The sequence below is a fragment of the Hemicordylus capensis genome, chromosome 3 (assembly GCF_027244095.1).
Source record: "Hemicordylus capensis ecotype Gifberg chromosome 3, rHemCap1.1.pri, whole genome shotgun sequence".
NCBI classification, from domain to species: domain Eukaryota; kingdom Metazoa; phylum Chordata; class Lepidosauria; order Squamata; family Cordylidae; genus Hemicordylus; species Hemicordylus capensis.
In genome coordinates, this window is record NC_069659.1 from 206,722,271 (window position 1) to 206,745,330 (window position 23,060).

Consider the following 23,060-nt stretch of genomic DNA (forward strand, 5'->3'; position numbering starts at 1 on the left):
CTTAACCACATAACCCCTGCTCTCCATGTGTACACAGCATTTCTCTTGCAGAAACAAACATCATACTTGGGAAGAGACTGAGAATGTCACATCCACAAACATGTAGAGGATTTCTCTCTGAGTACAGAATTGGTCTCTGCAAACAGTGTATGCATGGAAAGCAGGAGAGTGTGGTTAAGGGGGTAGGGCTTGCCAGTGCATTCCTGTTCACTATGCACAGCATTCATGGTTAGATAACTGAAAAGGGCTTTGGATCTACATGATTGTGGCAATATTTTTCCAGGCCACTACATTCATGCATATCATGGAAGCCATGTGTGCAACACACCTGCTACACACTGCCGAGATGCTCATGTGGGGGCTACTGTCAGTTTAAGCCACTCTGCAGAATCCAGGATGCGAGCTGTAAGATCCCTGTTGATCAAAAGCAACCCATTCGCTGACATGAAGAACTTTTGACAAAATCCTCAAATTAGTTCTAGAAACTGACTGCAAATTATTAACAGCAGGGTTGTCTTCCAGTGTGTTCAAACTGAGCACTAGTGCTGACAGATTTCCTGGGAGAACAGGGGAAATCATTGTGACTTGTACCTTAGCATGGCCCAGGTCTCTAATACGTAGTGTGAGAGCTTAGGGAGGGGGTGACATTTGATGCCAGTGGAACAAACACATGGGAGTGTGTCAAGTTAGGTCCATGAATCAAATCTCACCACCATGGCAGGCTCTTGTCACACAACCATATCTGGTCATTTTTTTTTTCCTTTTTAATTTTTTAAACTTACTTTCTGCCTCGGGTTGAGTTAAAAGTTCCGCCGTATTTCTTCCGATTAAGGATGAGAGCAGCAATTTCTGGCACGTAGCGCGCAAACATTGCCTACATGCATGAAACAAAAAACAAAAACCAAAAAAGAAAATGGCATGCAGAGAGTGTTCTACTGCACCAGAGGCAGCAGAGCCTCGTGAAATACTTACTTTCTTCCACTAACCGCACTATAGGAACCACCATATTTCTTGCGGTTTCCTATTAACTCTATGATTTCAGGGACGTAGCTGGCAAACATGGCCTAAGGAAGAAGATAGAAGACAGAAGAAAAGACTAAAAAGAGAGGCCAAAGAAAGGGGGATGATGAATATTTTAAGAAGATATCATCTTTAAGATCTGAAAATGCAAAAGACTTAGATCTATAAAGGTTTCTTTTTCAAAAAAAAGTTTTTAAAAAGTTCCTACAAAATCAAAACAAGAAAGCTCAACATAAAAGTTGGTCTTGAAAGAGATGTACATCTGATCAACTAAAGAAAATGATCAAAAGAGGGAGAAAGGCACACAAAAACAAACAAAATTACCCCAAGAACAAAATGATAATTGGGAAAGGCCTGCTATGGTGGCCAGCTGATAAAGTGCTGCCATGGCTAACACTTCCTGAAAGGGGGTAAGCGGAAATATCCAAAGATGATATGCCGCCAAAAACCCCTGAAGACAAAATAAACAAAAAGCATGTATTATCACTAAGTTGACCCTGACTTTATAAAAGAAAGGTGAGGGCTGTCCCCACATTATGAAAGAAAACAAAAACAAAAGGGCTTTATCCAAAACACATGAGAATGGACATAGGGTAACTGAAATAATATATATGCATATATTTTAAAAAGTCTGCCTTTTTAAAAAGTTGATAAGGACATGTAAGGACGTAAAAGAAAAAAGTGATGAGGAGAAAAAAAAATCTGCCATGTTTTGTCCAACAAACATTTTGCTTGTGGCCGGATACTTCTAAGAGCTGCTGCCAGTGAACTTGGCCTCATTTTTCGTATGCAAATATGCGCCTTTCTGGAAATAAATGCATATACATACTGCATTTACAGTGTGCCTATTTGATGCAGCAATTCAGCATCCCTAAAGAGAGATCTGTACATAATATACAAAAATATGTGAGGATACTTAAAATACTTACGTGCCTGCATGAGTGTATTACATAGACTGTGGGTCAAATTTGCTCAGTACTTACCTTACGGAATGTAAATCTTAGCACTAGAGTTGCTTTCTTTTTAAGACAAAAAGAATTGCAATAGTTGCTCTACTGTCTTTAGCCTTGACAGAAAAATAAGAAGTAATTTGATTCGAGGCTATATATGTATCTAGTCCAGTGCATTGACTCAGCTGTTCAGGCACAGCAGAGACGTAACTCGCTGACACACTAGGCAATGTTACTGACTGCATGTCTGAGTGCCATGTTACCTCACAGGGTTGCCATGTTTTTTGCATTTCAAAACATGGTTCTGCCATCGTCTGGAACGGGCAAGCGGCTCTTTAAAGGTGGTCCTAAGCCACAGTGTTTGTTGGAATATTGGGAAGGAACACAGAGGGTAGGGAGGGTTCTTGAAACCGCAGCTATCTTTAAAATATCACTATCATCATCATAATATTAATGCACTGCCAGTAATCACTAACTAGAAGTCATGACTTATAATATAGTAGCTTCCTATCCTAAGTCACTTTCTGTATCTGCATGCATTACATTCTTAAGTACACCAGTATGTTCTTCTTTTAGTTAGAATATACAGCTGTGCAAAATACAAATTTGGCATAGATATATTGAAATATAGTCTACTAATCAATTTGCTATAATTAAGGTTACTGCACCCACCCACCCCAAAAAATCCTGTGGAAAACAACATAAAAATTTTACCAATCCCCCGAGGATGAAGAAGACCATGAAAAGGCGACCAAGGGTTGTTTTTGCATAAACATCTCCATAACCAACAGTGGACATAGTAACCATTAGTAAATAAACACATTCCCAATATGTAAGTGCTTGGTTATTTTTGAAGTTTTCCCATGGATCCCCTGAGTTCTCCACCTACAACAGAAGAACAACAGCACATAAATGTTTGAGATGCAGATCCCACAAAACAGAAAAACAACAGCCCTTTTCACATTTAATGCACATGAAGGCTCAACAAGCAGAAGCAAACAGATATCTTCCCAACAGGTAAATGATATAAAATATCAATAATCGCTGCTGCGATTTCCATGGTTGAAAGTGCTTTTTAAATTTAGCTTGTTCCTTGACCAGTGGCAAGCAATGTGGCAGAATGGACAAGCAAAATCCCAGCTACACGTGCCCTTTTCTCCCTTTCAGCTTCTGGGTTTGAAGCCCCCTCCAGCCGGGGCAAACCTATGGGAGGCAGGGGCCCATGTTCATCCCTCTCTCTAGCGCCCCACCCCCCGAGTGTGGGCTGGAAAATAGGGAGGGGTGGAGCTGGAGGGCCCTCGGGAGCTGGAGGCCCGTGTTCTTTGAATCCTTTTGCTCAATTATAGCCACACCACTGCCTGTCTCTAAAGGTAAGCAGAGATAATGGTCTCAGCCGGAGGAAGGTAAAGTGTGCTGTCGAGTCAGTCTCTACTCCTGGTGGCCACAGAGCCCTGTGGTTTTCTTGGGTAGGGGGTTTACCATTGACATCTCCTGCACAGTATGAGATGATGCCTTTCAGCATCTTCTTATATTGCTGCTGCCCGAAATATGACTGGGAAACATACCAGCGGGGATTCAAACCGGCAACCTCATGCTGCTAGGCAAGTCATTTCCCCACTGCACCATGAGGTGGCTCAGCAGGAGGAAGCAGAGGTTATTCCACCCTGCCCCTTCAAAGCCTCCAAGGTGAAGCCTGGGGCTTTTTAGTTTAGAAAAAAGACGACTGTGGGGAGACATGATAGAGGTCTATAAAACCATGCATGGTGTGGAGAAAGTGGAGAGAGAGAGAAATTATTTTCCCTCTCACACAACACTAGAACCAGAGGTCACTCCATGAAATTGATTGCCAGGAGGTCTAAGACCAACAAACGGAAGTACTTTTTCACACAACGCATGATCCACTTGTGGAACTCTCTGCCACAGGATGTGGTGACAGCCAACAACCTGGATGGCTTTAAGAGGGGTTTGGATGACTTCATGGAGGAGAGGTCTATCACTGGCTACTAGTCAGAGGGCTGTGGGCCACCTCCAGCCTCAAAGGCAGGATGCCTCTGAGTACCAGTTGCAGGGGAGTAATGGCAGGTGAGAGGGCATGCCCTCAACTCCTGCCCGTGGCTTCCAGCAGCATCTGGTGGGCCACTCAGTGCGAAACAGGATGCTGGACTAGATGGGCCTTGGGCCTGATCCAGCAGGGCTGTTCTTATGTTCTTAAGCTCTCCTCCTCACCAGCTAGCTCAGTTTTTATAGGCAATGCCAGAGCTCCAAATCCCAGCATGAAGTCAAGAGAGCTCGGCCTCCCTGCACCCAAGCCAGCCCTTCCCTGCCACCCCCTGTGCCATGGGCATGACCTTCTGGTCTGGTGTCTGATATAGCTATATGTGAGGCTTCCCTACTACCAGAGGGTCAAACCTTTCTCTTAGGCAGAGCTGGCCATGCTCTCCTCTGCTTGCCTCCAACAACTAATAAAACAGGCAATGGAGTAACTATGAATGTGATATAAATCAGAATTTGACCCCCAGCTATGTGTGGATCATTCTCACAGGTCCAGAACTAAGCCCCGTTTTAGCCTGCTGAATGCTTACATTGCATTTAAACTGTCAAGTTCCATTTATATGAAATATTCATTTCAGAGCTCTTAATCTTGAAGGGTGGGGGTGGTGGCTTTTAGCCACAGAAAAAGATGTAGGGAGATTTGGGACTGAATATCCGATGTCACCCCTAACCTGACAAGCCCTAGGTTGGGGCACACTCTGTGTACGAACCAGCAGGGGCCTTGCTTACAGCTGATTGGAGCAGTCATACAAACTCCTGACCAGGAACAGGGGGCATCAGCTTGCATCTTCCGGCCAGGAGGCCTTGCAGCTGCTCTGACCAGTCACAACAGGAGGAGGAGGAGGAGGTGCTGATTCACTCAGGCCACAAATGTGCAAAGGAGTAGAGCCTATCTTGGTGGATACGGAAACAATGGGACCATTGCTTGGACACAGATCGAGCACTCACTATTCAGGAATACATTTCACCACACTGAAATGGTCATGTGAATCAATCCCAGGGACTTCAGTCGTCATGGCAAGGGTTTTAATATACCATAGCTTCAGCCACATTTCCTACTGGAGCAGCTCAATACACTCGCTGAGTTTATTTAGCTCTACAGAGGGAAGATGTTTGTTGAAGTACTTTGCGCCTTAAGTGGTTTGTGCACTGGCCTTAAAAAATTGCTACACTTTGATTTGGGGAAGAAATGAAAGCATTCCTTCATGTAACAATTAAAGTGCCATTTGAAGAATCTTACTCTTAAATATTAGTAGCACATAAGCTGCTTGTTGTAATAATGTGGTGCTCACCATGTTTTATCTTGCCTTTTCTGACAATTTTTACTAGCTGTTATCAAGGAAACACTGCCACCTAGTGGGAATTTATCAGTATTGACACTCTGTGAAACCTCCCTGAAAATTTCAAAATGATTCTACACAGGATGCCAAAATACACTACACGATATAGGTGTGGTTTCCATGGCTGTTTTTCCTGATGCCTTCCCCACTCCCCAGTGTAAAGCAGCTTCAGATTAAGTGGAGCATCAGCATGGCAAGATAGCCATGTATCAGGAAGCTGCAGTTGGTTGTGGCTCCCTGGCATATGCTGACAGCATGTTTGGGAAAATGTGGCTACCCTGCACATGTTGATGGACAAACAGTGGTGTCCATGAATCTATAACTGAGTGAGTGCATTAGCCTGGGTAAGACAGATTCAGGCATGCTGCTGCTGCAGCAGCAACTAATCTATGATCAGTGAGCACCTCCACAGAAGCGTTTTCAAAGTATACTTACCAAATGTATAAATCCAGCTGCTGTCAGCCATGTGCTAATAAATATAGAGCACAGATTCACCAACTTGATGGAATTACTGGTAAAAAATAAAAGGCGGGGGAGAGAAACAAACAAATGGATATTCTCAGATTTTTAGTTTAGTTTTGCTGAACACTCTTTACCCCTTTCAAAAGTTGCTGTCCTGAACAAATCCTGCTCCTCTTTCTTGGAGATCTGTCTATTATCCTGTCCCCAAACTCTCAGCTCTGCTTCTTTGTAGTGAAGAACCATGGGACTTCCTGAAGGCAACTTTAAAGAGGATGAGTTGCCAGGCTCTGAACTAGGGAGGAACAGCTCAGTCCTTCCAGAGTCTGAATCTGGCCCCACACCACCCAAAGTGTCCCCAGAGGAGAAGGCAGATAGCCTTCTGGGTTATGAAGGACATTCAGTAGGGCCACCATGCAAGACTTCAAGCCAGTGTTTGACATCCCTTTGAAATGTTGCTTTGGGAGGAGGCTCAGTAAAGCTCTGGACTCTATTGAATCAATACCTGCTGACCGAGAGGTTTCAGAGTTGCTGTAGACTCTGATATTGACCCTGCTTCTGTTACCCATGTTCCTGCACCTTCTGCTTGGAACCTTTTCATTGAATGACTCCAATAGATCACTGTCCACTAAGACTGGATTAGCACCTCACTCTGGCTTAGGGAGGGCTCATATAGCTTGCCTAGAACACCCCATTAATTTTACTGCAAAAGACAATCCTAACAGAGTAGATGCCCTGATCCAACCCCTTGTTGCTTTTGTATTCTAAACATTTTAATCACTCATCTGTGAATGGGCACTATAAAGTTCATCTGCAAAGCCTTGACTCAAGCAGTGAGAGCTTTACAGTTATGAAGCACATATTAGCAGGTGTAGGTGAGGCATACAATACTTAAAGCGAGAAGTGGTAATAGATACTACCCCCCACCTTTTTTTTTAATGCGAAGCCATAAGCAACCACATCTTGCATAACATTTGGTAGTGCTGACAGGGCAAAATAAAATGGCTTCTGGCCACCAGTTGAACATCTCTACTCTGAACCAAGACACAATATGTATAGTTCAATCTAGATGTTCTATGCACTTCCAGTTATTTCCAGACAGCATCCTAGCACATGAGTGCATTGAATTGTGTTGTGTTACATGTGCCATGTGGGCCAGTTCAGCATGTATGCACTTGATTACTTGCAGCTGATCATGTGAATGGAATCCACTGAAAAACATTGCATCTATGTGATGTGAAATATAAGTTCTAATAATCATTCACACATGCAAATCACCATTTGATGTTGCAGTGATCAAATTATGAACATGAATTAATGCACAAACCAGCTCCATGTCTCAGGCATTTGTGGACTTTGTGCATAGTGGAAGTTATTTCTGAATAGAGGAATGCAAAGAGGGCTTTTGAATGGGCAAAAAGCTATCAGCTGGCATTGTGGAAAGATTTCATTAGTTCGTTTTATACAGAACTGTTTCCTGCCTGTATATGAAATGCCTTGTCTTTTCAGTCAGCGTTCCCAATATAGATCAAGGATTAGTCACCAACATTTTCCTGCTCTTTAAGCTCTTTGAGACATCTGTGCAATCCCTAATTCTGACTGAGTCCAGTGTAAGCTCCTGTAGTTTTTCCTGAAACCTCATTTAAATCAGCATTGAGAATATTATTATTATTATCATCATCATTATTATTATGAATGTAAATTGGTTCCTTGGTTCAGTAAAATAAGATAGGGAGGAAAACTGACTTCTAATAAATGTGTGTGTGTGTGTGTGTGTGTGTGTGTGTGTGTGTGTAACTGTACACAATTCCACAGTTAACTATATTAAACTAAGTAATTGATTTTATTTTTCTAGCAATGGCCTAACTATGAGGATGTGGTCAATTGTTGTTTGCCTTCATCCAACTAGGAAAACTAAGATACTGAAGGAGGCTTCCACACACATATCCTTAGCCAGATGAGAAGCTATATGCAAATAGGTATTGCATGCTGCTGGGTCCATAACCCGATCTAGTAGCTATTTGGTGATTGCATCAATCAGCTTTGGAAAGGGATTTGGCTTAATCCTCCCCTTTCTCCCTCTCCCCTCCCCAAGACCACTGGCACTACTGCCAATTATATGACTGAAGCTAGGCATGCAGGTAGCTGTACTGAGGCTTCTTTATCTCAAGAGGATCTGCTAAAGGAAGATTATACATTTCCCACCAGTGTTCAGAAAATTACATAAAATCCAGCCACCAGGTGTTAATATGCTTTCTTTCCACTTGTAAAATGTGGTAACTAATTTTCTGAGGACCGAGTATTACAGCCCTTCCATTGCATGCATGAAAGAGAGATGATTGTCCCTACAACCCCTACAGACTTGTTACTACAGGTTCTTTGTGCGCTATATTCACTCAGCTTCTCTCTGTCTGACTTTTCACACTACAAAACAGTACACTGTGGGCAGGGCAAGGATCTAAAGTACAGAGGAGGAGGAGGAGGAGCCGGAGGAGGCTCCCCCCCCCCAATACACTTGCCAATATAGCAGCAGTGGCAGGTGCAGGCACCACTGGGGGGTGGGGGAGAGAGAAGCACCTTTGAGCATCTATTAGCAGGTGCTTACCTCCACTCTAGCTGCACCGGGAAGCTTCTCTGAGCAGCAGCATGCCACCCACCAGTCCCAGCAGTGGGGGGGGATTAGCTCCACCACTCACCTAGCTGCCGGTGAAGAATCATCTCCATGGAAGCCAGGTGAGTGGCGGAACTGATCCCCCACCTCAGGGAGTGCTGGGCAGCATGCTGCTGATCAGAGCAGCTCACAGGTGTGGCCGGAGTGGAGGTAAGCACCTACTAATTTATGCTTAAGGATGCCTCTCCTCACTGTCCCCGGCGGTGCCAGCACTGGCCGCTACTGCACTGTAGTCGTCTTCACTTCTTATCTCTGTGGTTAGCAAGTGGGGTGGGGGCATGGGAGCTAGTGACACCCCCATGCCAACAAATTACCTGACTCTTCCCCCAAGTGACCCCCTGTTTAGCACTTGAGGTAAGCACTGAATGCAGAGACATCTGGGGGCAGCGTGGCTAGGAAGTGTGTCAGTGTGGGTGTGGCTACCTGGCACACTCCCACTCTTCATCTTCAGTTAACACAAGGAGACAACAAATGCAGACGCTTGTGTATGCACCATCTTTCTATATGAAGGGAAGTCCATAATTATTTAAATTCATTAAGTGTCCTGAAATGGGGGTGGGGAGGGGAATCAAAGGCAAAAGGCACCAGGTATGGAATACCTGAATTTGTCCACTTGACTAACCAGTCTGGATATTGCCCACTGTAAATATCATTTTCATTTTGAGTTCTCACCTTCAGACATCAGATCATACCATCACCAAAGAGATCAGGATGTTACTGCCTGATCTCTTTGGTGACTGGCCTATGAAGTCCCATAGAGTTCCATCTTGTCCCCCATGCTTTTTAACGTCTAGATGAAACTGCTGGGGAGGAGTTCATCTGAGATTTGGGGTTGGGTGTCATAGTGTGCCAGTTACACCCAGCTCTATTTCACCTTTCCCATTAATTCCAGAAGGCTGAGGCGGCATTGCTGGAATGCCACAATGGACTGTGTGTGGACAAACATGCTGAGGCTCAAACCAAACGAGCCAGAAGTGCTGATGATTAGCAGAAAGTGGATCAGGGATTAGGTGTACAACCTGTTCTAGACAGGATCATAGGTCCTCTGAAGGACCAGATCCACAGCCTGGAGGTGCTCTTAGACCCAGTTTTGCTTCTGGATAGTCAGGTGGTGGCTGTGGTCAGGAGCAAATTTGCTCAACTTTCGTTGGTGCACCAATTACACACTTTTATAGAGAAAGCACACCTACACATGCCTTGGTCACATCCATATAAAATTACTCTATCATGCTGCAGAGTAGTGCCTGGTATGCATTGCTTGGAGCACATCACTCCATGACTATTTTATTACATCCACTTCCAGTCTATTTTGGGGTACAATTTGAAGTGTTGGTTATTCTCTATAAAGCCCTAAATGGTTTGAGATCAGGATATTTGGAGGGCCACGTTCTCCCATATGAGCCTGCCCTCCCATTGTGCCCATCATCAGAGGCTTTGCTTCCATTGATTGCAGACAGAAACATTCCATTGGTTGAGGTATGGAACAGGGCCTTTTTAGTTGCAGCACCCAGACTGTGGAACTCCTTCCTGTGTAAAATCAGTTTGGCCCTCACTCTGACTAACCTGCAACAAGAGAGTTCCAATCCCTGCTGGAATTCCTGCTGCAATCCAGCAGGGCTGTTCTTATATGGAATTTTCTGCCATGGGATGCGGTGATGGCCACTAGCTTAGATAGCTTTAAAAGAAACTTAGACAAATGCACTGAGGGCAGGTCTATCAATGGCTACTAGTCTGATGTCTATGGGCCACCTCCAGCTTCAGAGGCAATATGCTGCTAAATACCAGCTTCAGCAGAGCAACAGCAAGAGAGAGGGCATGCCCTCACCTATAGCCTATGGGCTTCTCAGAGGCATCTCATGGGCTACTGTGTGAAACAGGAAGCTGGTCTAGATAGACCTTGGGCCTGATCCAGCAGCGCTGTTCTTATGAGTTATTTTATTATCCAGCCTTCTGTATAAACTGTTTTTTGGTCAATTTGGCTTTTATAATTGTGTTTTTAGTTCTCGCTGTCCTTGTTACTGTCATGCTATCTTTTGGGATCCTTATTTTCTTTTAAGTTTTGATGTTAGCTGCCTTTGGGGCCCTTATATTAATAAAAGGTGAGATATAAATAAATATAATGGCTGACATAAAAATGAATGAAGTGCGCATGCAGCATTCCAGACTAAAGCAGCAAGGGTAATTATTATTATTATTTTTTTGGCCAATCTCCCTCACCCTCTGAAGCTATCTGTGCCACCAAAAAAAATGTCCTTGAGGGTTGCACAGCCCTCAGGACATATATTCAGGTTGAAAAATATGCTTCAGAGGAAAGGGGAGATAAATAAAAATTCTCTCCCATGCAAGCACCTGCACTGCTTTGTTCTGGAATACAGCATGCTGTATGTGTGCTTTGGTAGCCTGGATATTAGCCAACTGGGGAAAAAATATCAAAAGACTAAAGGCACAGAATCCTTCTGCTTACTTCCTGAGCAATGTAACACATAGCCAGGTTCTGACACAAACACAGGAAGTTTTTACAGAAGTGAGGGGTTCACATTGAATAACTGTTGCGGGTGCCTATTTGATTGAGGTTGCACTGCTGCATTAAACTTGTAGCATTCATGATGTGAGATCATTAAATAATTATGGAGGATCCATGTGCACATGCATTTTAAAATATTGTAAATACATGTATTGCAAGGTTATTGAAAGCTTTTTGCTATGGCATGAAAACAGTGACAATTTCCTGAATGAATATGCAGCAGATTCTATGAAAACACTTTTGGTATTGATATAGCTGCCATAATTCTCTAGTAACATTGATGATGGAACTGTGGTATCCCACACACATTTTGGTGGTAGCACTATTCAATGTCAGTCCCCACCACCCCCACACCGCCTCTGCTAATTCTCAGCCAAATTATATTTAAATCACAATGGTGGCACTGTATCTACCAAAGCACTTTAGCAGTAGCTGCTCTCTTTCTCCTCCTGCTGGCTAGCCACCATCATCACATGCTCCACTCTACAGCACTACTTTGCAATGTGGAAGTGGATGGTAATGTCTTCAATAAGTCATTAGCAACTTGCAATAAGCAACTTGGGGTGCTGCTGAATTGCATTTAGGCTTCACAAATGAGCTTAACGAGATATATTTAAATCAGTTACTCAACTATGTGCATAGCTCATATAGACTGCATAACTATTCCTCCATCATTTGGCTCCAGAAAGTTTGCTTTAGACAACAACAAAAACAGTGCTAGGGTAGCTAGATTACAAGTTGGAAATGGTTACTATAACTTTAGATTCCCAATGAAGTGGGAGACTTGGCCACCATGACTCCTCCATCTCCTATGCCTGAATCCCTTTTGTTTGTCCGGCCACTTCTGGGATCACGACGACACATGGTCTGCTACGAACATGCAGATTAAAGGACGGGAGCAAAGGCGTGAGAGAAGCAGCTATTCTTGTGTCTCCCACTTCAACAGAGCATGTAAAGATATAGCAGCAATCTCCAGGTTGCAACCTTACCTATAGTAATGTCATTTAAGGCAAATGTAGGGAAAAAATAAAATATATTGTACTTAAACCTCCAACAAATTGCCTACTCATTAATCCATAGGGAAAACTTGTTTGTTACAATTGTTTAAAAATATTTGTTGCTGAGTTCACTTAAAAATGTTTTGACAATCACATAGTGAGTAAGTCTCTCTCTTTGGGGTTGTTATACTGAAATGCTAGCTTACTGAACCAACAATATGTTCTCTGAATGCATGGAGGTGAATGATAAGATCAATACAATACTGCTTTTAACCTATATACTTGCTTTAACTTGTGTTCTGCAATTATAAAGGTGTATCAGTCAATTAGCCCATTAGTGAATACCATTAAGTGGACATACTGGCTGGGTTAACCAAAGGGAAACCAGCAAGCAGATTGTGTGAGAAATGACAATACAGACCTGAGAAAATACACACTCTTGCCAGTGCAATTAATTGTCACATCTATTAAATCCCTGGATTTTCTAGGGGGTAAGGAAAGGTCAATTTACAAAACTGAGGTTGATTCCCAAAAGTCAGGCAGTGGATAGGGTCATTAACCAGTCATTGCTTGAATAGCAAAAAGAAGTGAAAACAAGTCACAGAGAAACTCCTTGTGTTTGAAAATCAGATATGAATTAAATATTGATGTGTGGTTTTTTCCAGTGCTCTAAGAACTTGTGAAGTTATGAAGGCAAGACACACAAACACACACCTTACCTTGTTTTAAGGATATTCAGAAACTGCAAAATTTCTGAGAACTGTATCAGCCTAAGAGCTCGTAAAAACCTTAAACCTGTAATTACAAACAAAGAAGAGAATTAGATTTTTTTGATCCCTACCGGTATATGCTTTCCAATGGCAGCTGTGAAATCAAAAGTGACTAACATGGTAAATCAAATACCTTTGAAATGTTGCTCCATATTGATAATCCCCAAACATTAACCAGGTCTTCTCAGAGAAATTTAGATTTCTTTTCACATCAGCAAACTTGAACCATTCAAAAACTTAATATAGTAACATGATTTTAATTAAAGTTTATGGAGGAGAAAGCCTCCTTCTGAGAAATACTCCTGAACACTCACAAACTCCTCTCCAAGACTCCTCAAAAATGAGTGATTATGTGCAATGAGCTTTGATAACCTGAATTTAAAGAGAACCAGAAGTTTATATGTGTGATTAAGATGATAATTCTGTATGACGTAAACTCTTATGTTGAAATGCTATGCATTATCATGATGGGTCAGCAGGTGTTTGTTATACAATACAACAATGTGATAGTAGAAGCTTAACTATGCCACCATTTTTTCCAACCAATAGCACCCCCCCCCCTTTTAAAAGCACATATTTTTATTCTTGAATTCATGTTGCATGGACAGCAGCTCTATAGATGGCTGCACAGGGACAGAAAAATACAGTGAAAGATTAAGGGCTTAAATTATTAAGAGAGACTTATGGCAATAGGAAATAATTTTGCTGCAAATCTCTCCCAAAGGAGTAAAGGTACATTGTGTATTATAAACATACAGCTTATAAAGGAAGAAGGAAAGTCAAATTTGGTTTTGAGCAAGAAAACACAGCAAAGCATAGTTATGTGCCCAATACATCTTTTGCTTAAACAGCACATTATTATTTCACCATGAATCAAGTATATATTGCACTGGCTGCTGATTCATGTCTGGGCAAAATTGAAAGTGCTGGTTACTACTTTTAAAATCCTAAACTATTTAGGTTCTGTCTATCCCACCACTCAGTGACGGCCCAACACATCGGTGTGCCTGGTAGGGCAACACATGCTGCCCCCCTTTGCACACTCCCTCTTCCCACTCTCTTTTTAAAGCAACAGGGCATCTTGCTGCCTCCCTGGCACTCCAATAATCTGCTGCCTGAGGCAACCTCACCTTGCTTCATATAAGGGCTGCCCCACCACTGAATGAAAAGAGGTTGGGCGAGGTGGTGGGGGGACAAGGGGAAAGGCCTTCACTGTGGCAGCAGCCAGTGTAAGGAGTTGCCAATCCGATGAGAATCATATTTCCTACTGGATTTTTTTGTTTTTGAATTATAGGCTTGTTTGTAATTACACACACACACACACACACACACACACACACACACACACAAGCCTGGGTCATACATAACATGGCAATACGGGTCCAATGAATCTACGGTTCCACATCCCTGCCCCAAGCTCTCCCATCCACATTCGTACATTCAGGTGAGCAGACTCTCTGCAGTCAGTGAGACTGCAGAGAGACAGGGGAGCTGTCTGTGCAGGACAGCTCACACAGCCAGTTTGGCTGGAGTAAGGGAGGAGCTGCCTCCCGCAAATCCAGCTTTGTCAGGCCCACACTGTGGTACCAGCATTCAAATGTAGCCTTAACTATACACACTTAAACAATGTGATCAGAATGGATCTTATTATTCGGAGTTATCTAAGTTAACTGTCTTTAATTTCAGTACAAACCAGGACAAGAACTTAAATCTGCTTGTTTTCATTTTCAACTATCAGTAGCTATGAAACTTCAATATTGAAAAACAGACGGGTTTTGTGCTGAGCCATACAATTTTCCAGTAGGGATGTGCATCAGTGTTCCTTCTAACAGGGATTGCCAGATGTTGATGACCACAACTCCTATAATCCCCAAGCAAAAGCCATTGCAGCTGGGGGTTCTGGGAGCTGAAGTCAGCAACATCTGGGAATCCTTGTTAGAGGGAACAATGATGTGCATCTGTGGAGGCCATGTGCACACTGGCATCAGCGAGGTATAGAGTGCCATCAGCGCATGAAGATAGTTGTCATGGCCAGACCTCTGAGTCAGAAGAGTCAGAGGAGAAGCGGGAGGATTTGGTTGGGTGAGCAGGCTCAGAAGCACAGCAGGAGGATTTGGCTGTGAGAACAGACTCTGAAGCTGAGGTGGAACGGCAGCAGACAGGGGAATCTGAACAGCTGGCAGAGATGAGGGCTGAGGAGACTGATCAGGAGGAAGCTGGAATTTCACCTGTGTTAAGAAAGCGTCTCAAGAGAAAGGCTCAGTGGGAGACACGCAGGCGTAAGATCTTGCGGGAGAGAGAATAGAAAGGCTGAGTCAGGACAGCCTGATTGGCTGTCAGTTATCTCGCAAATCAAGCCCTATATCAAGCAAACACTGTTCCTGAGATGGTACTGTCAGCAACATTGTCTACCACAGACAGTGTTCTTCATGCTTATAATTGTTCAACCTTTCTTGTTTCAACCTGTCCTTGTTCTGTTCCTTCCTTGCTCCTTGATTTCAGTTATTGCTCAGATATCGTAGAGGGGGGTACCTAGTTTAGTTTCAAGGGGACTTTATTTTGTTTCTACTACTTTATCTTTGAGAGTCATACTTAGTTTTTGTCTGTGCAGCTAAGCTACTACTTTCTTATCTACAGAATTTCTATCTTGACTCACAGAAGTGGAGCTGGAGGGACGATAAATCCTGTCGGGTCAGCCGTGCCAACATATTTACAACAACAGCTGGGAGGAGCACGACCAATTCAAGTGGTAGTGAGCAGCAGAGGAGCAAGTATGGTTTAAACCTTCTTCCTCTTTCTTCTTGAAATGTATGAAAAACCAGCACCATAGTTTAGTTCAGAAGTTCTCAAACGTGGGTCCCCAGATGATGGACCACAGTTGCATTCCCTTTGGTCATTATGGCTATGGATAATGGGAGTTGTAGACTATGGGAGTTGTAGACTAATCTGGGGGCCCAATTTGAGAACTCCTGGTTTAGTTTATAAAAGCTCTGTTGCATCTTAGGGAAGGGGAGAAAGAAGATGATGACAAATGTGACCATTTTAGCAGGGCCATTCCTAGGGTGGGCGTGGGGCTAGGGGCGAATCAGCACATGTAGGGCCTCCTTAACATTTCAATCTAATATACATCATATGCGAAACACGCACACAAACATACAAGTTTTTAGACATATACATCTTTTATTCCAAAACCAAATTCTCTTGCAATAAAAATCTTATTTTGAAGGAAGACATGTAGGTTCCCAACATGACATTACATTTATTTCAAGGGCAGATATCATTTTGAACAAGGCACTCCATACTTTTGCATGGAGGCAGAATTATTGCAGTCCTCCCTCCCTCATTAAAAGACATGGGGAAATAACCAGTTTTTAAGGAGTGGAGGAAACAACTCTGCCCCAAATTGTTCAGTGCATGACATTCTCAGAGGTGCACATAGGTAATTTTGGAGCCTGGACCTAAAGGCATTTGGAGCCAGCCCCCTCACCTCTGCACTGCAAGTTAAGCATCATCCACCTACACACACACACATGTTGGAGGGAATTACTTATATAGCAGTGCGTTTCAGGTGCTAACTCACTCCCATTACAGCATATGTTAACAGGGTCTCAGGAGCAACAGCTTGTAAATGATACGCATGGAGATTCATGTAAGGTTAAACTAATCTACTTTATTCAGAAGTCCATGATGATAGGAAAGACCTGTATTTAACAAATAGTTACATGGTGGTAGGAGAGAGACCTATAGAAGCATGGTGCTCAAACAGAGAGCTAGAAGCATTGCTGGGGGTGAGGTGGGGAGAAAAGAAGGAACTCACTCCCAGGAAGTTCATTTCTATCTATAGAGGGGTCATAGAGGCAGAGATAAACAGGAAAGAGAAGGAGACCCTAACAATTCACACACTCACTGTGAGTCATACAGTATTTTTAACATGTGGCTTCTTAAGGGCACAAACAGCAAGTGAATGAACAACAATGTGAGGATGTAACAAGTATATTCATACAGAATACACCCATGGCCGACTTTACTCTGGTCTTCCCCACTCCCATTTTTACACAGTTTTTCTTTTTCAGTTAAAAACCATTGAAACTCCCCTCTTAATTTAATTTGGTTTTAAATGAATTCACTCTCACTAGAATCAGTTATAGGGAATTAGACTGAATTCTTTTACACTAACTGTACTAAGTTGTAGATAAGTATTAAGTTGGTGTTAAGCAAGATGGTGATTTAAAAAAAATCTGTTACTTTATTGACCACAGTTTTCACGATTTATTCTGAATGAATTATTTCAGAAATTAATGAGTTCACAACCTGCAATCATTTATAACCATTCTAAAGGAAAAATCTAATTTTAAAGCCAAATTACAGCCTAAAGGAAAGTACCATTCATCCAAATTATTGACAGAATGCCCATTGCTCCTCCATTTCAAAGGAAGAGGTGAGGAGAGCTGGTCTTGTGGTAGCAAGCATGACTTGTCCCCTTAAGCTAAGCAGGGTCTGCCCTGGTTGCATATGAAAGGGAGACTAGAAGTGTGAGCACTGCAATATATTCCCCTCAGGGGATGGAGCCGCTCTGAGAAGAGCAGAAGGTTCCAAGTTCCCTCCCTGGCTTCTCCAAGATAGGGCTGAGAGAGATTCTTGCCTGCAACCTTGGAGAAGCCACTGTCAGTCTGTAAAGACAATACTGAGCTAGATAGACCAATGGTCTGACTCAGTATATGGCAGCTTCCTGTGTTCCTGTGAAGAAAATAAACAATCTGAGGGCATTGCACGGTACTCCACTAATATAATACAGTATCATCCAATACATAATTGCATTGCTTACAATGCATCTAGGCACACTTAAATCAAGGTTTGATGGTGACCAGAGTGTATGGTTATAGTTAAATAATCTATTATATATTTTGAATAATTTTTGCAAAATAAAGTCATACTTACTTTCTAATGACCTACAGGTACCAAATTTTGCATGAACAATCCTGCCACTAAAATTAGTTGAATGTACTACTTTTGAAGAAGCAAGATAGAAAATGTATTGATAATTTTGAACGTTGGTGCTGGAGAAGACTTTTGTGGATACCATGGACAGTCAGGGAAACAAACAAATGGATCATAGAACAAATCAATCCAAAATTTTCACTTGAGGCACAAATGACCAGGCTCAAACTATCATACTTCAGACACATAATGGAAAATCCCAGCTCCTTTGAGAAGTCCATATTAATGCTGGGGAAAGTTGAAGGAAAAATAAGAAGAGGATGACCAGCAGCAAGGTGGATGGACTCAATTATGACAGGAATAAATGCACCACTAAGAGTCTTTAAAGGTCAAACTGAAGACAGATCATCCTGGAGATAATTATCTATGTGGTTGCTAAGAGTCGACACTGACTTGACGGCTCTCAATCAATCACTACTTTTTACAGTTTTACACCAGAATATGCTGGGGGAAAGGTTTAAACAATATATTGTTTGTACAGTATTCTTTAGAAGAAATCCCCAATATGCTAAAACAGACAAAAAGTGGGGGGGGCACCTCACAAATATAACTATCAGATTTTAACTGTTGTTGTTCTCAACAGATGTTTGCCACTCAATAATCAGATCAGGAACTCCAAAACTACATCATGCCCAAAAGAAACTGAAGATTTCTCTCAGATTCACATTTGTCATGTATGGCCACTAATCAATAAATTGATTACTATTTGTAGTGCAGAGCAGCATGGAAATTCAGCTATTCTCCCAACATGATATTATATTTGAACTCCCCCAGCATGCCTCAAAAACCATTTGGGCTTTTCAAATGTTTCAGCAGAACACTAAAAACAATCTTCAAGGGGGGGGGGGAAGGTTAAGCATCCAAAGAGACTAAAAAACACAATTAGCCTTTTGTACAGGCCATGCCTTGGCTAGTTCCCTCCCTTTGCAATTTTTTTTTAAGACATTGAGAAGGAAGATTCTTGAGGGCACAAATAGCAACTGAACTCACAAGAAAGTAAGAATATAAAAACAAGTATATTTTTGCAAATATGCAATAACAGAAACATTTCAACATGCAACTTAACATATCCCCATTCCACAAATTTCTTTCCCCACTCTGTCTCTAAAGTATCCAATATTTAAGCAACTGGATTTGCATGAATTTAAAGTTGTACAAGTTTTCTTAAGCACTACACTAGCAGAAACATTCCGACATAATTTCCAGCATTCTAAACCCTAAGACCTCAGGTCCCACAGCCCACAGGAAAGGAGAGGAGGCAACAAGAGAGACTCAATGATTTTACTGGCTTGCTTGGGTTCAGTTGCTGGTCTCTCTTGTCTCTTGTGCTGCTACCCGCTGCGTTGCTCCTGTGTGGCGGTGGGCCGTCTGTGGAAGTAATGGAGGGGAGCCTCTGCCTGCTGCCATGCCTGTGCAGCCTGCAACAGCTCCAGAGTCCAGCCAGCTCTCCCCAAGCCTCCCCAGCACAGCACGGCACTCCTCCTCGCCTGCCTGCCTGGTGGTTGTGTTGCCGGAGTGCGCAGATCATGTGCCTCCTACAGGCATGGACTCTGCACAGACTAAGAGCAGGAGACAGAGAGAGCAGCAATGCCATCAGCGACCCACCCCCACCCCAGCACACATCATGGCAGCGGCATGGCTGCTGCACCAGGGAGCTGAGGGGCGGGCGTGAGGCTGCCGAGTGATCGGGGAGGCAGGCTGTGCGCTGCTCATCGCTCGGCCACTGGTGTGCGCCACTGCGGCACCGCCGCTGCTGCCCCTGTGGTGCCTGTCCAGGCGCGGGGCCCAGGGTGATCTCCCCGGTCGCTCTGCCCTAATGACGGGCCTGCATTTTAGCACGCCACACAAGCTACTCTGTACAATCTACCCTGCTTGCTTTATGTTTTTGCAAGGATTACTCAGCATAGCAGGAGGCAGGGCTGCCCACAGGCCCTAAATGCAAAAGTAAGGAAAATCCTCTGTAGAATAATAAAAATATGAAAGCGAAAAAGATGGCAGAGTTCCTAGCAATAAATAGCTCTGTGGCTTAATACTCTAAAAGGCTGTTTGTCAAGGGCATCAAGCAAACAGTGTAACTAGATAGGATCCCACAAGATCCATGATGAGATTTCCTATAAGGTTATGTTGTTGTTTTTTACACTTAAAAGCAACTACAGGGGGGAAGAATACGATCAGGACTTTGGTACTAGGAGGGGGATCAACCCTTTCCCCCATGCTGTTTCTCTGACTGAAATTCCTTCTCAGTGCTGCTAATATGGTACCTGTTTCCCCTTGTGGGGCACATAGCAGCTGGGAGGGGCAAAACTGATCAGGAATGGTGTGAGGAAAAGGGTTAACCCCTTTCCACTAATCCAATTTGTCCCCATCCCTGCAGTTGCTTTCAGCATAAACCTCTTGTCTAGTTTGGCCCTGAGCTAGACATCCAGTTTCATTAACCTTTCAATAGAGCTTAAGATTCATTTATCAAAATCCCTTCAATTGGAGAGTTGAGATTCTTAAAACTTTCACTTGAGCTCCGATAAAATGGAATACATTTTACTACTTGTAAGCAGTAAAGATTCATACAAATTTATATATTAAGGTTGCTTACAGATTATGAAATACACAAGCCCTTTTTGCCTTGATTTTCATCCCAACATTGAGCTGGCAGGGTGCATGCCAACAGAAATTATACTGGTGCCGCTTCTTCAATCACTTGCTATATGATACATTTGTACCTAATACATTTCTGCCTGATACATCCATACAAAACATGGCGTTTCCCCAAAGGGCCACTAACTATAGTAAATACTAGGGCTATGCAAATTTGGCTCGGTAAAATTGGACATGGTTCAGTTGTACGCAAATTGAAGGGGTTTGGACAGGAGTCCCAACCCAAACTTGCATAGTCCCATTAGTATCAAACATCATCAACTTCCTCTGGGAAAATTTGGAGCTTCCCAGAACTTCAAATGTTCTTGGAGCGGGAGGGGAATGTGCCCTCCCTCTCTCTTTTTTAAAGAGATCGTGGCTGGGGGAGGGGGAATAAGCCCATCTCCTGCCCTCTGTCTGACCATCTGCCTGTGCATAGCTTGTGTTTAAATGTTTTCAGCCCTTTTTTACACACAACAGGGGCGTATCTAGGGTGGGGCACACAGGGCATGTGCCCTGGGCGCCACTTGAAGGGGGGTGTAAATTCCTAATTTAAAAAAAAAAATGGCCACCAAAAACAAAATGGCCACTGCACATGCTCAAATGGCCTCTGTGAGGCCCTAGGCCATGCCAGGCCTCATAGAGGCCATTTGAGCATGCACGGTGGCCATGTTGTTTTCAGTGGCCATTAAAAAAATTATTTTTAAAAATGGCCACTGCACATGCTCGAATGGTCTCTGCAAGGCCCTAGAGGCCAGCAGTGGGAGGGGTAACCTTTGCAGATGCCCCCCTCCTACGGCCTATAGGAAGCGCCCTGAAGGGGCTACAGGTAAAAAAAAAATTAATATAATATAATATAAGTCACTGTACACATATTCAGTTTAGTACTATGTACAGAGAATTAGGGCTTGTGAATACTGAGCTGAAGCTTATGAGCTAAGACTGTATTCATCTGCTCTTACTTTGCTTCTTATGATAAGTGAGTTAAATGTGGTGTCTTAATAATATGACTATGAATGGTGAGTTTGTCTTTGAATCAGTGTGAAATCCTTAGTATTAAGGATCACTGGGAGTTTCTTGCTCTCTTTCTCTCATTTTAACTAGCTTTCTGAAATACTAGAATATATTCCAAGCAGTGACACAGTTTACTCTGCATAGCCTTTAATTATTTTCAGAGTATCTGGGGAAAGCCAAATTCTCCATTTATTTTTAAAACTTAGTGATGCTACAATGCATAGTAAAGAATTAGATACACACTTCTGTTTAGTTTTCCAAGTACACCTCCACATAGTATTTGGGTATTTCATGAGCCCCAGCATATTGAAATTTGTAGTTTTCCAGCATTTTTTGGTCTGGCTACATCCACTGCTAAATAGTTTTTGAAATTTTAAAAGATTAACGAGCTTGACTTATATTTTTCAGCTGATATTATAGTAAAGTTATCTGAAAGATGGGTGTCAGATGTTTGAACAGGGGGCGCAATTTCACTGCTTGCCCTAGGCGCTATTTTCCCTAGATACGCCTCTGACACACAAACAGCTAATTTTAGTGATTTCTGGGTTTTCTCCTGTGATTCTTGGATGTTACCTCACTTCCCATTAGATTCCCTGATGGGTCATCACTTCCTCTGAGACTCTCTGTTACTAGGTTGCTGGGTTCCAGGGAATATCTATGGTTACTTGTGAATTTTTTTTTAAAGGTTTCTCTGACTCTGATCCCAACTCCAACCCCAGTCCTGACCTTAAAATTAAGAAGGGTCCAAAGGGCCCTAAACTGACATTTGCAGTGTCGGGTCTGATTCAAACTTTCACTTTTGTGCATAAGCTTAGTAAATTATCCAGGCAAAAATTCAACAAATTGAGCTATTCAATCACTCACTTGCTTGGTGAGCTCAGGGGAGAGCTGAGAGCAGATTGCTGCCACTGCTGCTGCCACTTCTGAGAAGGCTCCTTGGTTGAAAGGGTATATTTTCTCCCTTCAATCTGTTGTCACGTGATCTCTTTTCTTTGTTGGTCTATGACCGTAACAATAAACCACCTTACTATTTCCCTTCAATCTGTGCCACCCTCTCCCATCATGCCTCCTTTTGAAGGGATGGGGATGTTTATAGCCACCACGCACTATCATTGTGTCACTGCTCCTCCCACCCCACCATTCCCATCTCTGGCAGGGTCAGGCCAAGTGAAGTGGTGCTGTGTGGTTCCTATGGCAGCTGAGACTTACACTGTCTTTACTGAAAATGTGTTGACTTGCATTGAAGCTATATAATTGAATAATTTGATAAATGCACAATGGGTTTCCACAAAAAAAGGAAGAGCAAGTCTTCTGCTATTCTATATACAGTACATTTGGATGTAAGGGCAAGAAAATATTCAACTACATTATATCTGGGGTGTGTGTGTGTGTGAAAAGAAAAGAAATTTGCCCCTTAAATGGGAAATATATATTAATGTTACTCTACCTTGGCCATTTCTCAATTAATCAGTCTGAAATTTGACCAGATTATGGCTCTCAATACTCCATATCCAATTTCAGACACATTGGGCAAATGATTTGAATTTTATTAACATTTAGAGTATTCAGAGCTTATATTGGAAGGATGCTCTTTGACCTTATTGTGCTTATTCCATCTTTGTAAGGCTATTCT

The 23,060-nt window shown here is 42.7% G+C and overlaps 1 protein-coding gene across 16 annotated transcripts in view; it reads right to left on the reverse strand.

Annotated features, from left to right (window-relative positions):
• Window positions 1-23,060, reverse strand: part of KCNMA1 (potassium calcium-activated channel subfamily M alpha 1) — an 829,029-nt gene that overhangs the window by 300,032 nt on the left and 505,937 nt on the right. For 13 of the 16 annotated variants that reach the window (XM_053304531.1, XM_053304530.1, XM_053304525.1 and 10 more), the window contains exons 6-9: window positions 12,734-12,809; window positions 5,798-5,873; window positions 2,685-2,855; window positions 973-1,064 (exon numbers count right to left, since the gene is read on the reverse strand). In XM_053304531.1, coding sequence (XP_053160506.1) covers window positions 973-1,064; window positions 2,685-2,855; window positions 5,798-5,873; window positions 12,734-12,809 — 415 coding nt within the window. Of the gene's footprint in view, window positions 1-782; window positions 875-972; window positions 1,065-2,684; window positions 2,856-5,797; window positions 5,874-12,733; window positions 12,810-23,060 lie in introns of all 16 variants that reach the window. The other 3 variants (XM_053304540.1, XM_053304539.1, XM_053304533.1) reach the window with 2 other exon arrangements.